The 18,737-nt window shown below is 32.1% G+C and overlaps 2 protein-coding genes across 6 annotated transcripts; both read left to right on the top strand.

Moving 5' to 3' along the window:
* Window positions 1–4,052: 4,052 nt before the first annotated feature.
* LOC116426692 (uncharacterized) lies at window positions 4,053–18,349 on the top strand. Its single transcript, XM_031976003.2, has 5 exons — window positions 4,053–4,203; window positions 5,701–5,901; window positions 6,668–6,858; window positions 16,165–16,396; window positions 18,153–18,349. The coding sequence occupies exons 2-5, from the start codon at window positions 5,703–5,705 to the stop codon at window positions 18,347–18,349; spliced, it is 819 nt and encodes a 272-aa protein (XP_031831863.2). The 5' UTR covers window positions 4,053–4,203; window positions 5,701–5,702.
* On the top strand, window positions 6,860–13,793 carry LOC116426689 (protein sneaky). Of its 5 annotated transcripts, none has more exons than XM_031975994.2 (6): window positions 6,860–8,382; window positions 8,856–9,071; window positions 9,584–9,885; window positions 10,237–10,412; window positions 11,044–11,570; window positions 12,118–13,793. In XM_031975994.2, the coding sequence occupies exons 1-6, from the start codon at window positions 8,101–8,103 to the stop codon at window positions 12,763–12,765; spliced, it is 2,151 nt and encodes a 716-aa protein (XP_031831854.1). In that variant the 5' UTR covers window positions 6,860–8,100; the 3' UTR covers window positions 12,766–13,793. The 5 variants fall into 5 exon arrangements, with proteins under 5 accessions (XP_031831854.1, XP_031831853.1, XP_031831856.1 ...); XM_031975993.2 differs by having other exon boundaries at window positions 10,225–10,412; XM_031975998.2 differs by having other exon boundaries at window positions 8,216–8,382; window positions 8,905–9,071; window positions 10,225–10,412.
* Window positions 18,350–18,737: the final 388 nt, after the last annotated feature.

Raw genomic sequence — 18,737 nt, 5'->3', positions numbered from 1 at the left:
ATTGTTATTAATCTCCTGGAGAATAACATTTAATACGACAAGCGGCAATTAACGTAATAATGTCTTCAATACGATTCCTCGTATCGGAATTAACAATACCACATACTGTTTCCATTAAATCAATACGTGCACGTAAACTATAAACGCCGTGCAGTTGTCAAGTTTTTCCCCAGTAGATTCATTATAAATATATTCATCGCATCATGTCTGACCAGCAATTACTGCTTATTCAGGTTAAATTCTTTCTGCTTTTGTATCCCTTTGTACCGATCCTCGTCATAATCTCTCGCGTTACACGGCCGTAATCTTTTTTAATCTCCAATGAGCGCGCAACCTCGACGCTCGTGTCCCATTACGATTAAAACGTTACATTAAGGATTTCAACGTAACAAGCTTGTTCATCGATAAGCCTAAATTCATTCGTCTCTGATTTTATTTTATCGAGAGTACCATTGGCATCGTGACTCAACCGATCTGCTGCCATATTTCTTTTCGCGGAGGTACTTAGATCTTCGATGGCGCCAGTAATAAATTTTTAAGGTGTGACGGTCGACCTCGAAGAACTAATCAGAACAGTTTTCCAACAAAATTGCCTACGTATGTATAACATGGCTCAATCACGACGATACAGTCTGATCGAACCAATACGAGCGATGCGTTACGCCGGGGATCGACATCATTTCTTGAATCACAAGCCTCACAGGTCTCCGTGACTTTTCTTTTTTTTCTCTATTTGCACGACGTCCTTCATCGCGTACTCAAGTGAATATAACATGTACTTTTCTCGTCGTATTTTTCAATCTTCCTGTTAGAATAACGATTCCGTAAATACGCCTCTTTGATTGCAACGCACGCGTATTGTAATGTCCTCTGGACGGAGACGCGGAAAAATGCTCGCGAAATACACCACAAAATACTGATTTCTTTAATCGCCGCTTTACAATGGATTTGCATGTAATTATCGTGCTCTCTTTCGTCACTCCCTCGTTTCCTTTGTTATTTTTTATCGTTCAAAATGAAAACGCTATGCGAGTTTTAATGTGTGTTTCGTTTTATGTATTGAAAACTAACTGTTGCAAAAACTGTTGAAATAACGATTTCAGAGTTTTTATATTATAAAAATGTATAAAATGTATCTTGAATAAAGCCGTTGTGGAATGTTTGTTTATATGTGTATTATACTATAAGAGTTTTATTAAATATTATACAAACTTCAAGAAATAAAATTAGAAATATCATTATACTTTTATTATAACAATTTTTTTGTGTTCCGTAGTTTTCGAGATTCGCGAAAAGGTGAAAATATTTGATAACGTTTAACTTATACTGTTCCAGGATAAAAATTTGTCAATAAATTGAGTCGATAAGAGTTGATGATTAATTATATGTAAATTGTTTTTTTTTCTTTTTTTGAGAACACAAACTGTTCAGTTATATAAGGACATGCAGGATTTGCTAATTTCAAAACTTAAACACTATTAATGTCAGGGATCAGTGTGTATTAATGTCTCTTAAGACGGTCGGTTACACAGTGTTGACACAAGCCATCCGGTTCCTTTTTCTCCCTTTCCAAAAGATGTTTACACGTAATATCGATAATCTTGCGAACGTTAAGTTTGCTTATTTCGTTAACATTATTTTGCTTTCTTGCGAAAGGCACGATGATATAACCAAAAATGATGTAACTCCTTGTATAAAAAAGAAAAGTATAATAAATATTAACTTCATAAATATTCTCTGTATATATTCTTTTTTATTATTAGTCTTTAGAACATTCTATATATACCATTTTGTTTTAAATTATTTTTTATATGACTCTCCTAGAAAATAGGATAAGATAGATGATATGATATTTACTGGGATAAGATTTCTTAATTAGTATCTGTCATCTAAAAGACGAGTGAAAAAAAATTTAATGGACATAGTAATTGAATTGTTAAAACATGTTCACAAAAACAGTGAAAATTGTTCTCCATTTAATGGAAGGAAACATAACTGAAGGCTGAAGGACGTTGTAAAAATGATGGGAAAGTACTTGGTAATTCTCTTTTATCGGGAGAATCTGCTTATTAGGAAATTATAAGTAAATCCTTATTGTACTGCGAATGAAAATATGCGTCATAATAATGAATTATCTTCAGTAAGATGCATAAACTCAGATGAAATGTCGATAAAAGACAGTGTACGTAATTACGCTTGTGATAATTCATGATTTCATAATAATGACGCAATTACGTAGCTTCGTTTGTAGATATATTCTTTTTAATTGTGTTGTTATACGAATTTTTTCGCATGCTTAATGAATGGAAATGGCACAAATTATTATGATTTATAGCCTTATGAACATTACAAATATAATGATTCAAAAAGGACATATAAAAAGGTTAGTATGTAAATTATGACACTGGTTAACGTAAGTATATTCTAATGATAACTGGAAAAATATGAGTGACGAATGTTCACACTTTTGCACGTGTATGAAAATGTTCATGAAAATAACGATTCTCGGGCCACTGTTTCCTGCGAAATTTATTTTTGATTTTCTTGTCCTGTCATAAAACTTTATACCGACACCTTTATTCTTCCACGAAGCAATTAATATATAAATGTATTATATTATTATTATTATAATCATTGGTCAAAGTGTTTATACGTATACAATAAAAGTATTATTAAATTAACTTTCATTATCTGAAGTTGCTTTTAACTATTGCTAAACAAATAATCTTTTCCCATGTTATCATAAAATGTTACGTATTTAAATATTATCTTATTTCGAATTTTGCAATCTTGTTTAGGTATGATTAATCGAGGAAGTACAAATTATACAAGGAAGCTGTAAATATTCATCGCGTTTTTAACTAGTGTCATAATGAGAACTTGGTACATATTCTTAATTTTCGCTGAATAAGATGCGAGGACTTTTTTACACAGTAGTTGTGTAAAAGAAATTAACATATCTGGTTCTATTTTAACATTATTTAACATAATTATAATTTAAATGTTTGTAACAATGATGTAAATAACTTAGTATATAAGTTTACTAAATTTGAAAATTTGAAAATTTTCGAAAATACTAAATGGAAAAAATTTGTACAGTACTTATTTGCAGTACTTATTGTATAAGAGTAATATTTGAAATCTTAATTGATTAAGCAAAATGTTTTTTAATTTATATTTTACTAATTTCATATATAAAACAGTATTTCTATATTGAAGAATTAGAATATAATAATAACATTAAACAAATGATAACATTTCATTAAACACAAATCGGTAGAATGTACCAAAGGAATACTGTTACATATTATTTTGTTCCAAATATAGCGAACATTTTAATGTAATAACCTGTTTCTGTTGTTCCAAATGTTCAGATACATTTAAAGGAGACGAAATGAAGAAAAGAAGTGGTAGAAAGACAAAATTGTTTTATCCTTCTCTCTTAAATGCATCCATAAATAATTCACTATCTTTTTTAAGAAACTGATAATAATTCAAATTAAAGCACTTCAATTTTCAGTTTCAAAAATAGCAATGATTACCGAAGACCAAAGCTAAATATTATTGGTGAAGCATAAAATTTAATTACTGCTAAAATTACTTACTGCTCAATTTAACACAAAAAGCATTCATTGTCCATTGCAATACTGACAGTACCATCAACCGTAATTCTCTAGTAAAACTACTTTATCAGTGAAAACACCGAACAGTCAAACCAGTTAATTTGTACTTTTTAATCAAAATTACGAAAGCATATTTAATGAGATCTCATGCTATTCTTATTATATTACGTTCCCGATCAAATAAACATATTTAATGATTTCGCAGAAAACTACTTTTAAGATTTCTGTTACTGTTACATGAGGAATCGAAAATGAGTCACTTTTATTTGCCCGGCAGTTTTAGTATAGAACGAGATATATCGGAAGTAGATGCATCGTATCCCCACGGCGAGAAAAAAAGACCATTAACATACGTGTCACTGTTGAATCAAATAAACAACTAGCACACAAGAAGCTTGTGCAAAACAAAGATGAAGAACCAAAGTATTTAAGTAGGGGTATTGTCATTATGAATCGTCGTTCCCACCTTCAGCCACCTTGGGCCCCGCGATTGATCCTACCACCGGTGATTGGACATATATAAGTGACGCGAGCCAGAGCCATTTTACAATTGCATCTAATCGCAGCTAATAACGTTCAGGTGAGTGAGTGTCGTGCCATCCTGAAGTATCTGGTTCACTTTGTGTCGTTGAATTTACGTGCCGTTAAGTTTGGAAGTGGACTAAGTCATATTCTTTTTGTTTCGAGATATTTAAAGGTTCGCGTTTAAATAAATTAACAAATACTTTTATACCACGTAACAAAATATTTCCGAAGATATTCAATCTTGAAAAATAAGAATTTATTATGGTTGTGTAATGTTGCGTGTAACTTATAAGGAAATATGACGTTTGATGCTTGAATTAACTTAGGGCACTTTCAAAATTAATAATGAAAAATTATAAAACTAATACGTGATTAACACATTATACACCGTCTAAATGTCAGTTATTAATATTAATTATATTGACACAAGTTTAAACATTAATCAAACCGAAATTTGTAGCTTACGGAAACGAATAAGGAATTCGATTTTGTAATTTTACTTTGGATTTGTGTTATACATATCTAAAATGTTACATTAACGTGGGACTAGCAATTAAACGATGGACTATTGTCGCGGGGCCGGCGCGCAATGTGTTAACATATTCACTGCCACGAGAATGGTATTCGAAATAATTATTAATGATTTGGTATAACAGTACTCATATTGCACTATTATAGTTAGTTACTTATGTTATTAATGTTTTAATGGGGCATTATTTTTCCTATCGCAATTGTTTTCAAGCGATTTGGAAGTTTCGGCCATCGGCAACCACTGTGACAGTCAATGATAGACTGCGAATCTTTATGTATTTTTGAGAAACTTGAAAGTAGAAACTTGCATAAAAGTCACACGGTAAGAAAACTGTGTAAAATATCCGAAACATAGTGATTTTTATAAGGCTTCTCTGGTAAAACCATTCTCTATTACAATTTTAGTTTTCTTATTATATTCTTAAAAATTGAAGTTTGCATAAATATCTGCAATATAGTGATTAATTCTTTAGCGATCGATTCTCATCTTCAACTTAAAAGCTAATTTTGTTGTAACTCGATCGTCCGACGTAATTAGAATACTGAACATTATTTCATTGGGAAAATTTCGTATGTTTTATCTGTGAGGTTCCAGTGTAACGTTTAATATATATGCAAAAAATATATAAGAATAAAGTATTATAGGAAATGGTCAATCTTAACTATACCACAGTACTTACTTTGCCATATAACGTTTACGTAAGGTAAGGGGTTAACATCTTTCGCAACCGCTCACGCTAGAATCATTTTATCGTTAATAATTCATTAGAAGAGAAAGGTATTCTACTTTCACCGTAAGTCGACATTTACTCTGCGCATTGATTATCGACTATGAGGAAATGGCATTGCATCTTGACTGCAAAAGATTCACAGTATTTAGAATTGTTCAGCAAGTTTAAAGGAATATTGAAAGAAGGGTTTATTTCCTGTCTCAAATGAAATTAAGTCTTTTTAGAATAATATTTGATTAAACGATGAGTGCATTTTAAGTTATTTCAATTTGATTGTTTCTTTGATACAGCCATGAAAGTCGCGTTGGTCTGTTTGTTCGCCTTCGTGGCAGTTTACTATGTATCTGCTCGCCCGGACGATGCCAAGTACACCAGCAAATTTGACAACATCGATGTGGACCAAATTCTTCGTAGCGATCGCCTGCTGAACAATTACTTCAAATGTTTGATGGACGAAGGAAGATGCACTCCGGATGGCAATGAACTTAAACGTGAGTAAAATAATGTCATTGACTTGAAAAATCATGAAACATGCGTATGAAAATATTTTGCTTTGTTAAAAAAGTCATGCAAATTGTTTTTTTTTTAATGAAAATTTGAATGAATTCTACTGAAACAAATGTTGACTAGGTTACAAACTCAAGTGTAAATTATAAATTTTTGATATTAAAATTGTATATGCGTATAATAAATATATTATAGTAACATACATATATTATTTTCGCAATTATCAACTGATTATTGATTAAATATCTAACATGTTTACAAGAGTTGTTAGTAATTCGATAATAATGTTCGCATGTTCGTTCAATCGGGCATTGAAATCACCGGGGCACGATCGCACGCGCCAATTTAATTTCCAAATACTGATATCTAAAACTTTATTTTCAAAGATATTTTAATTGCTAACATACTGATTACATCCTATTAAGTGATAAATTATCTTATTAGAGTTATTATTAAAATCAAAACTCAGGATTCTTCAACACTAAAGCTCAATTATTACAATTCCAAAATTCGTAATACTTTATTTTCTACTTCTCTGAAATCCTTTGCTGTTTTCTTCAAAAGAATAGGAAAGAAATGAAACTTCATGTAATTATTTTCAACAGACTTTTTACACATTTATTTTTCCTCGCTCCTTAACTTCCAATATCTTTCTCTTTTTACTTCTTAAACGTATGATCTGCGAATGATTAATCCTTAGCTTGAACCAAATTACATTTAATCATTAATTTTTGTACTTTTTTAATTAAGGAGTTCTGCCTGACGCGTTGGCCACCGAATGCAAGAAATGTTCTTCGAAGCAGAGGGAAATGGCGGAGAAGGTAATCCGATTCCTCGCAGACAACAAACCCGCAATGTGGAAGAAACTGATGTCAAAGTATGATCCTGATGGAAAATACAGGGTCAAGTACGAAGAAGAGGCGAAGAAGCATGGCATCAAAGTTTGAAGATCGACGGATACGCGTCACAAATTACACGGAGTTCGATAATTTTAACGTGACCTCGACGACAATCAAGAAAATTATCAGCCATAATGAACACATAGTTAACGTTGGTGTTGTTTGATAATTGGTCGTAACATCTATCTGTGTATAATACAAGCTGAAAAGTGCTATGTTTACAGACACTGTGTAATAACCTCCGAGAAACTGACTTAACCTAACGTCTTTATCTAATAAAGTATCGTTAAACGTAATCAGCTTCGTAACATTCCACATTCGTATTTCATTCTTTTACTTTCAATGTTTACAATGCAAAATCACACGTGGCCTAGCACACGAATTAACGAAAAAGGAGTTACACCATTTCGTATTCGACGAACGTTTTTCAAGCGGTCACCGAGACATTTTCGGTTGCAGAGTGTCGGCTCCATTATGTAATATTATTGCAAGAAGATTGTAGCGATGGATGACTGATGAATTTTTTAAGGATGTTTATTCAAGACTATGCTTTTCCAGGAATAACGTCCGATGCCAATTAGGTTTTCAAACAGTTGCTTTTGCATTTATGAACATCAAGGCACATACTGAAGAATTGTGTATGTTATTTTTATGTCTCGTGGTTTAGATAATGCTATGCAGCTTGAAAAAAAGGAATGTTTAGAATGTTATAGAAATTTTTATAATTTTTAGAACGAAGTTTTTATGACAAATGGATACAATGACACACAGAAATGTCAATTAAACGAATAACTTCTAAAGTAGTTGCTATAAAAAGATAAGTCACAAATTTACAAATAAATTATTCGAATAGCTGGCATAAAAGAATTTTGTAAATTTAATTTATGATTACAAATGGAATGAAGGGTAAACATTTACATTTGCAAATATGTTCATTTTCATACATGTTCGTACAAGATCCTCATACTATATAATACACATATAGTACGTGTATAATAAGAAAAAGAGTCATTTGTTTGACGAATTAAGAACTGTCACCATTCATTGAAAGAACTATTATAAAACATAACGCAAAGAGTCTTAGAACATTTCATAAAGTAACTATTACTTGAAAACTTTTAACATATCACTTCGTGTGACATTGAATTTAATGATATAAGGAAAAAAGAACTTACACGAACATAGAAGTCAAGCATTTCTTCTTAACCATGAAACGAACAATATTCAATTTAGAATTATTAATTAAAAAGCGATGAAATTAAATGATCTTATAGAAAGAAAAAGATGGAGAGTCAGACCAAGTTTAGCCGTCGAGTGGACCTATTCAAAAAGTCCTTTTTCAAATATTATTTAAATCATTTTCCAACCTTATTTCACATTTGCTACGACCCAATTGGCACACATAGAAAATCACGTGCCTTCATAGGTTTCTTATATGGCTTCTCCATGGCTGTTCTCCTTTACGAATGTATCATCGTTGACCTCCGTTTCGATAAATACACTAGTTTCGCTCTTGCCATAATTTTAGCCACGATGCTGTCCGTTGGATGCGCCTCATCGATTCAGGTATTTCGTACAATGGGTTTGTTGACAAAAATGTTGCTTCTTATATTTAAGAAAATTAATTAAATTCAATTCAATATTTTGAAGTATTACTTAAAAAACATATTAAGTTATAAATATATTAAACTAAACTTTAATATATTTATTAAACTAATGAATATACAAATCAAAAATAATGTTTAATATTTATTAAATTAATAAATATATTAAAAGTTAAGTTAAATATATTAACAACTAAAACTATACAAATCATGTTTCCTCATTTTATACATTTCTTCACATTATGCAAAACAGCTTTGATCCCTTGGCTATAATTATATTGATAAATTTATGGTTATCTCTAAGTTTTTATTATTTATCTATTCCCTTTGGTTTATAAATATTATATACATTATGAAATTCCTTAGAAAGGATTATTTTTGCAATATTAAAAATAACCAAGTAGTAACAGGTGCTTGTAACTTTTGTTATAATAGATGAGATGCATTTGTGCTTTGACAATACCCGCTTTCTTCGGTCGTTCAGGTCGCAGCATGTTAAGAGCATTAGTTTTTGGGTACATAATCGCTGGTCCGCTCTTTAATATGGTATATAACGCGAAAGAAGTGGTGAGATCATTTGCCTGCACCTCCCAGTTGACCTATAATCTTACCAAGACGCGGTTCGATTTGATGTTCAAACCATTTCAACAGGTAGGATTTATAATTTAGAATTCATAATAGAATTTCATTTCAATTTTCTATAATTGGTACATGCAAATGTTATTATAATTGGCTAGTTTAGCATATTATTAACATTAACTTATTTCAAGTCCAACAACGGTGTCGCTTTGTATACTGAAATCTTTGCTTTGTTATTGTTAGCTTACACAAAATAAGTATACTTAAGAATAAATGTGAAATCACTTTAACTTTTATATATCTATAGACAGCATAATTTATCCCAATATTATACCTATATTTTTAATTATATCTTTCGTTACAAAAATATTTCATACATATTACAATCACCTTACTTATTTCAATGGTATATTGAGTTTAACAAAAATATATTGAAAAAAATATTGGATATAATTCACCTTTAATTGTTAATATTTGTTAGTATATTAGACATAGATCGATACAAATGAACATCGACATTCTTCATTAAGAATTTGCATTTCAGCACATTTAAAAAGATACATGATATCCTTGTCTATAAATAGGCTATCCTTTCAATGAAATCTGACGGAGAAGAAATAAAAGATACGCTGTCTTCGATAAGGGATCTCATGAGTCCCATTGTGGAGGAAATTGAAGGTGAAGAAGAAATGCAACGTTTGAACGAGGAAAATGATTATCTGGATGAGTTACAAGGTGACACGAAGAGAAGTAAAGAAATTGAAGAGAAGCACGAGAAGAAACTCGAAGAAGCTCGATCGGTCGCTGATGTGTATGAAGCGAAATACAAGCAAAAGATAGAAGCTCGTTGCGAGGAACAACTCAGCAAGGGTGCAGACAGGTGTAGGTATGTTTCATAAAGCGAAATATATTTTCAGAAAAATTATGATAGTTTATGCTATACAGTTATACGTGTGCTATACAGTATAGTTTCGAATGTACAAGTGTGCATAATGCTCTAGGAAGAAATTTTTCGATATAATTAAGACAGAATACTTTCTTCAAACTTATTTAATAATTATTTCCAAAGCTTGTGCTTGTTGTGTAGTAGTCCTTAAAAATACAAGATTGTATTAATATTCGTAGTTTATTGATTAAAATACGATTTGTGATACATAAATTAAATGTATATGCATTTTACTATAAATTATTTGGTTCACACTTTTATTAATTTACTTACTTAAAGGGAAATGTTTAGTGATGCTTACGACAAATGTTACGATAAAGTAAGCATGTTTGCTGCGTGGCTTCTCTGTTGGCCGATGAAGCTGACTTTCGTTTGCAATTTGGTCCAGGCATTGGGTGGTTCTAGCATCTGTGATCCGGAAGGAAAGGTTGATAGCGGTATTGGTGAAGGTTATGCCGCTTTAAAAAGTACGCAATTTAAGATTACATGATTTCATTAAATAAGATCTGAATAAATTGTTAATTACTGCAGAACAAATATTGAAAATATAGAGTACAAATATTGTAAATTTAAATATAATTCTCTACTTACGAAATACAAAAAAGTTTCTGAATTATACATTTGATTCTACTTAATCTACAAGTACAATAATATATTGATATTTAAATAACCGTGCATAATTGTTTTTAGCCTTTCTTTAGGATTCGTGATTTTCTCGTTTAAAAATTAAAAATGAAATGCGAATGAATGCAATGAAAATATTCGTAATGTTATTATACTCGTAAATAGTTATCATTGGTAGTATTTTTAAAAAATAAGTCCAATGATTTCCTTTTAACAGTTTAAAATATTTAATAAATGTCTATAGAGCGAAAGTAAGTAGTTCATATACAGGTATTTCGTAAACGACGATCTTTCAAAAGTTACATAAGTACAATTAACAATAATTGCTAATCGTTTTCATAAATTCGGATCACGTTCTAACGTATTGTCTGAAAATTTCACGTTAAATAGTTCACTTTGTTATGCGAAAAAGATATGAAAACGTCATATTTTTATACACAACTCAAAATTCAATAAGGCGATCATTATTCAAAGATGCGCGGAACGAGTTCTCCAGAAGCCTAAAGGACGCCAAGCTGCAGTACAAAATAAAAAAGCCTTCAGTGATCCTAGATCTGCAGGATTCCGCCTACGCGGCTAAGGCCGTTGTACACCAATTTACAACAAGAGCGAGGCTCTTCGAATCTGTAATGGTCGCTATAAAAAGATGCTTGTCCTTTATATTTCTGAAGATCATCCTCAGCGCTCAAACCTATCACGACAAGTACTTAAACGATATCGAACACGATAACGTTTACGTGACGCCGTATTTCCGAAGGATTGACGCGAGAAGGAAGGCACGCGGCAGTTTGACGTTGCTGCCGTTAAAGAAGATCGAACGGAAAAAATTCATCGACCCTTACAGCCTGAAACCGGGCAAAGCAGAGGCTTTCAATTTAACTGGTCAGATGATCAAGCTGCTGCTCGAGATAATAACAGCGAGCATTTTCGTCATTTTGGACTCATTATTCTACGAAGTGTTGGACATGATTGGAAGGCATGCTTATATAGAATATACTCAGGCGAGTTTCCTTTTCGTGTTTGTTAATTGAACCGTTCACAGGTCAAAGTGATTAACCTCACTGTTTGAATGTTTGCAATTTGCTGCGCGAAAAGGGTTAATTAGCCTATTCTGTCTGTAATTTCACTTAATTTTTTTACTTCTCATTTTGTGGAGTCATGTTTGCAAATGAATGCCTTTATATCGTATCATATTATTACCCATTTTAGCAACTCCATAACCTACAATCTTGTGTCGGACTCGTGGCAAAAATTTTCTGCTGAGTTTGAAGAACTTAAGTGTTATTTACTTTTTTTTAAATATAAATTAAATAATACTTTTCTGTTATTAGTTGTTAATCTTTGGAGTAGACGTAGACATAGAACAAGCATCAAAATTGTTTCTTTTTCTAATAAATTATTAACGATAAAGTCGTATTGATCAAAGTTAAGAAATACGTGTGTTCTTCAATAATTCTGCTTCAATTTTTCAAAACAGAACTCCGACATATACTAAAAATTATAGTTATTGACAATCATTGTTATTGACAAGTCCTATCATTTTTCCAGGCAGGACATCACGACCTAGCATTAGAAATTAAAGGGACAGGGGTGATAGCAACCCTGATCAGAAGCGCGGTTCGCGGGTTTAACGTGAAGAAGCGTATAAAAACCGTGACGACGAACAGCGCTTGTCTTCCGAGGCCAACGAAACTGGAGGGCTACGTGCTGTTGAAGATCTACGGGACGTTCTTCGGCATTTTTCTATTGATCGTCGGATCGATTTACACGCAGAGGACGCGTCGAGGCATCTGCTCGTTCTTCTACAGAAAAAGAGAAAAGAGGAGAACGCTGTATCTGTACAACGAAAGTTTGCGAAGGCGGATCGGTTTCGTGAAATTCATGAAGGCGAAGGTGAAACGGTTGGTCAGGATGCGTCGCTTGGAGTACGAAGTTGATTTCTGGATGACGATGAGACAGAAATGGCCGGCTTTGTTCGATTGGCTGAAATTTTTCGCCTGCGCGCGGGAGAGATGTCTGATTTGCGGCGAAGTGGAGCCGAGAAAAGGGCCAAGGTATCGACAATGCACAACATCGGGTTGTCCCTTCGTGCATTGCGCCGAGTGTTGGAGGGACATGGACAAGATCTGCTACGCATGTGCCGTGTGGCCGGAAACTGACTCTGATGAGAATGACACACAGTACACTGAATTTTAACTGATACATCTGGAACGGATGGGAACTACTTAATTCCCGAACTCTAATTTTCTAGTGTTGTTCCTAGTTTCAGTTTCTCAGGGGACGCTGTAGTTCAGAATGCCATACTATAGTTCCCAAGGCGATACTGTAATTCTAAGGCGATATTATAATTTTTGAGGTAATACTTGTAGGTTCTAAACTGGCCCTTAATACTTAAGGTAACAGTATAGTTCCCAAGGTGATATTGTGATTTTCAAAGTTTTACTGGAGTTTCTAGACTAACATGTAGCTTCCAAATACTGTGGTTCCAAGACTAAGCTGCAGTTCCTAAGACTATAGTTTCCAAGGCGATACTATAGATTCCAAGTTGGCATTGTAGTTTTCTAGGTGATGCTACAGTTCTAAAGGTGATACTGTAATTTTCAAAGCAATACTGCAGTTCCCAAAGCAATAATGTAGTTCCTGGAGTGATATATGGTTTTCAGAGCGATACTGTGGTTCCAAAATAATGCTGTAGTTGCTAAGACGCTATAGTTCCTAAAGCGATACGTAGTTCCGAAACAATATTATAGTTCCTAAGACGATACTGTAGTCGCCAAAGCGACCGCGATATTCGCTCTTAGTCAGGAATTACAACTCCCAATCGTCTTGAATGTGTTAATATCATTTGTTACGAGAAGGACATTTGTTCTTGCAGAATCTTCTTTTCTAATGATGGATTAGTTGATTGTATTTAACCCTTTTGATATCAGTTAACTGACTTATTGGTCTTCGGTGTCATGCGAACATTGTCACAACCAGAAGTCCTGATCTCGTTTGTTTATGTTCAGACTATCATCTACTTAGGGCTATGCTAATTAATTTTTCGCCTGAGACAAAGGACAATACGGGGATTCTAAGGTTCAAATAATAAAAATGTACTTATAGTATTATATATAAATAATATATTTTCTTGTAATGGATGTAATAGATATTGTACACAATTATTTATATGTTTGGAAAAGAAATCAATAAATTGATGTCCAAATACATGTTCAAAAACTAAATTTATGCGAATTTATTGTTTTATATTAGTTTTATAAATCTAATCTGGGGGCAAGAAATCCGATTCCTCAAATGTTGAATAACACGCCATTTATGGTCACACTATGGGATATAATTATCACGGCATCAGCGTTACGTCTTGAAAATTTGATAAGACCGGTCGAGGAAGGAACTGTTGCTTAGAAGGATTTTTAGAGAAGCAACGATATCATCGGAGATGGTGAGACCACCTCTACGTATAAATCTCACGTAGTAAAGTCGACAAGAAGTTTCAGATTTCACGAGGAAGGAACGAGAACTTAAAACGCGTGCTTGCCACGTTGAATTTACGAAGCCTGAGACGCCTGAACAGAATACGAAATAATGTGGAGGAAGAATCATTTATAGCATTACAATGTCTTATCGATTCCAGCGATCCCCAGGCTCTTCCTATATAAAGAACGTCTCAATAAAGGCGGTTTCGTATTGAGGAAGTATTCGTCATAATCAATCGATGAATTCTACGCATCTACAGGATACAGCAATACTCAAAAAGAATCATACAACTGGTTCGCAATATTTTTTATATTATTAACAACGTTGACAAATAACACGGGAAAATGTTACACCAATTTATGAGTTTATTTTTTTAAAACACGATTCTCCATTTTCCTGTAGCTGCTCATGTCTTCAAGCCACCATTTCCATTTTTCCAAGATTTCCTTTTTATTAATATATGCTTATAATGAGTTTAATTATTTATTCAGACTTTAGTTTTAATTTGTTAATAATATGATAGCAACAGAAAGAATGAATAATATTTAATAATATTTAAGATGTAAATGATTAAACGAAATCTTCTTTCGCATAAATTGTTTCACTTGAATATTCCGGGTGAAAATTTATTGAAATAAAAAGTTTGTGAGATTAATAATTTAACAAAAATTTAATTTTTTATTTGAACTCGTTTAATTTCTGTTTAATTTCAATCTTAGCGAATTATAGTTTAAAAAGGTAAATTGTGCGCAGTTAGGCGATTTAATTAGAAAGAACTATTTAATTCTGATCCCATCATTGTCTATTTCATAACATTACAGGAAAAGCCAAGATTATGTAAGTAAATTCATAGAATACCACATGAGATTTCACAAATTTGTAAAATTCTATTCACGTTTTATCGCTTATAGATACTAAAAGATGAGTTTGTCTCGGCATAAATATCATTAAGTATTCATATCTTAGAATTATAAAGTTGTAAAGAAAATGGAAACTTTTATTCACCGTAAAACGAAACGAAACGAATTATTTCGTAAATTATAATAATAAAAGTATAAATTGTAAAAATTTGATTATCTAATTTATAAGAATACTAGATAAATAGAATCTTAGATAATGAATACTATAATTAGGTACAGAAAGAAATTTAAAAGTGGAACACTGAAATAAAGTCTGAAGTAAATAACAATAGATATTTAATTATACGGTAATAATGTCAAGTTGAAATACTATCTAGTAATAGTATTAGCCTTTCTGTTTATATAGAATTGTGCTTACTCATACACCTGATTTTCTGTTTATGTCATCAACCATTACCGACGATGGTTGACAGCAGTAAGGATCATTTCAATTATTCGCCAATTTCGTGGTTTTCCAGCTGCACGTTAAATCAGACTCATTTTCTGTTCCACAAGATCAATCATTATTGAATTAATTTCTGCAAATTACTTCCATGGATAAGTTTACTAATTTATTGTACAACAGAATTTACCATAATCCTCCAAATACAAAATTCTTCAATAACAAATATAATAGTATTAATGATTTCTTTAAACAAATTTTATTGCAATTTACCAATGAAGAAGACGAAGATTATAACACTAACTAGATATTAAAGCTGCCCAAGGGTATTTAAAATATGATATAAAATATGCAATTCATATATAGGAATAAACTTGTTGTATCTTAGTAACTCATATAACATCATAGAACATACAGATAAATGGACTATTTATTTGTTTCTAATTTTCTTAAAAAATTTTTTTGTAGATCTGCTAAATCTTAAAGAAATAGACATACTTACATTAATTTCCGTTTACCTCCAATGAATAAATGAAATCGCAGGCAGAAAGAATTCTTACAAATGGAATAATATTTTCAGAAACTTCGTTCAAATGTAACTCTTTTCTGAGAACTATTTATACCCGTAAAAAGATCCTGCTATCTAACGATGTCTTACCGTACAAGAAAATGATCTCTGTATTGTACTCATTTTTTCTATCAAATTATGTATCAATTTTCCTCGTATACTACCAGTAATTGGCCGTGATTTCGTGCAACAAGCGAACCTTGTCGAGAGTATAAAGCATGCCCACTAACTAGATTAATAGTCAGTGATACATGAAACTTCAGCTTCGAATCTTCACAACCAAAATGAAGAGTATCTCCATTTCTCTTATATTTTCAGTTTGTCTTCTGCTGTCAGAAGTTCTTGCTGAAAACAAGTATACAACAAAGTACGACAATGTCGACGTCGATGCGGTGCTTAACAGTGAGAGACTACTGAATGGCTACGTGAATTGTCTGCTTGACCGTGGCGCTTGCACCCCCGACGCTGCTGAAATTAAGAGTGAGTATATTTAATTAGAAACTGTATTTTAGCATGAAATGAGATACGAATAAAGTTTATACGTTTACTTAGGTTCAGGATTCACGATAGATTGTTGATCAGTAGGCCGAAGAAACTTATGCAGATACACATTGTTATAGATAAACGTGCAAACACTAGAAGTAACTGAAATTTTTGTTAGGTCACTAATAATTCTGTTTAATTAATTCTAAAATAATAATTTTATTCCATCTCTGTTTTACCTTATATTTTACATTTAAGTGATAAAAGTCATAATAATTAATGAAAGACGTAACATTTTGTACCCATTCTCCATTAAATAAGAATAAGAATTTGATTTATGTATAAGGAAATATTTTATTTTTAATATATAAAAAGTAATCAACTTCCAAGTATATCTTATAATAAACGATGTTCACATATTATCAACTAAATTACTAAAATACAATTAATTAATTAAAAAAATGCAAATTTCCAATTACCGATTTCGAATTTCGTAAAATGAAAAAAAATAATTTGTCTATCCTGCATGTGTTGCGAGGACACGTTATAAAAAAAAATATTAAACGACAAAATACTTTATCCGCACGAAATTATCAACAGCAATTTCAATTTACACGATAAATAAAAAAGTCTAATATTTACGCCATATAAGCCGATAAACAACACGCCATGGTTTATAGCTTCATTTGGCGATCCTCGGGAAATCCGAGTTGCTTGTTAATGACCTAGTACAAAATATACATGTGCATGTGAACGAGTGTGCACTTGTGTGCATATTCCACAGCTGTTCTTACGCGGGATGCCGTCGTTTTACGGTCGACCGCAATTTTATGAGCGTCGTTACTATTCCCGGAGGACAAGGTCGCACATTAAATCAGTTACGCGTCCTTTGCCATCTGGGAAAAAAATGTTACGCGATATAATTACCCGAGCGGAGAATGTCTTTCTTCAGTACGTGACGTGCCTGAAGGATGTTCAGTTTGAAAATGCAGTTATCATCGTTGCAACTGTGACTGGTGTTACAGAATGATAGCTACGGTGTACTGGGCGTCCCATTAACTCTGTTACAATGGGATATCTGCGTGAATTTTATATGCAAGATGTTAGACGTATTAATTATTTAGTTTGAGGAAATGTATATTACGGTGTAAATAATTGTTCCCTTAAGGTTATATTTCGCAAGATTTCCATAATAGAGGTAAATACTCACCTATAGCACTGTGACAGAGTGAATGGGATACCCTGTATATTATAGTGTTGTCATAAGATACCTATCATAAGTTACAGCAGGTTTCGAATCGACCTTTCTTGTTCCCATTATGATAAAATAAGTAACAATATTTATTCACCACCTTTCGATAATCTCGTTACGATAGTTAGTTTTTGTAATGTGATTTTGAAGATGAAACAGCAATACGGAAGTTACTTTAGAGATTTCAATGTCTGATGAAGCAATTTGTTTTAACATAATAATTCTATAATTTGGGCACATTATGAATTAGTTTTTGTTTTGTAAGAATTAAATATATTCAACAGTTTAACAGTTTTTAGTTATTTATGTTTGTATACTTTATTCAATAATATGTAAATATTTTCAACTACTTCATTTAAAATTGTATATATTACTTCTGTCAAAATTTAAAATATTTTTGTTCGCTGTTATTTATAGAAATCCAAATTACTGTTGTTTCGATTTCAATGTTGCTAAAATAATTGATCAAAATATAAGTTGATATTGAAATCAAAATTACAGAAAACCTGCCTGATGCCTTGGAACACGACTGTTCGGCCTGTAGCGAGAAGCAGAAGGAAGTCTCAGATAAGGTCACTCATTATTTAATCGATCACAGAGCCGAAGATTGGAGTCTTCTTGAGGCAAAATATGATCCGAGTGGGGCTTACAGGCAACGCTATCTTCAGAACCAAGCTCAAGCAAGAGCGATCGATTAATTTTCTTTTGAAGTTCACTAACAACAGTTTCTTTTATAACCTTTCATCTTTACGATTTTTGAACATACTCTATATGTAATTAACATGTTGAAATGAAAATATTCAATGATTAACTTGAATTTAATGCATAAAGTGTCAATAATGAAAGCATTTAAATTATTAAGTACACTAATGACTAATCCACCATTTCTTATCAAGCACAGAAATAAATTCCAGTTTATTTTTCATTTGTTTTAATTATTCTAATTAACAATTTGTCATCAGAAGAGGACGCTATATGTAATCAGCCTGGAATTTCTAGGTCGGTAAGGTAGTCTGATTTGTGTCACGAAAAATTACTTTACTATATTTTTATATCTCGTTAATGTCAAAAGTATTCTGTTAAAAT

This window comes from Nomia melanderi, chromosome 8 (genome assembly GCF_051020985.1).
Source record: "Nomia melanderi isolate GNS246 chromosome 8, iyNomMela1, whole genome shotgun sequence".
NCBI lineage: Eukaryota > Metazoa > Arthropoda > Insecta > Hymenoptera > Halictidae > Nomia > Nomia melanderi.
The sequence above is the reverse complement of the archived record's forward strand: the minus strand, read 5'-3'. Positions and strand labels throughout refer to the sequence as shown.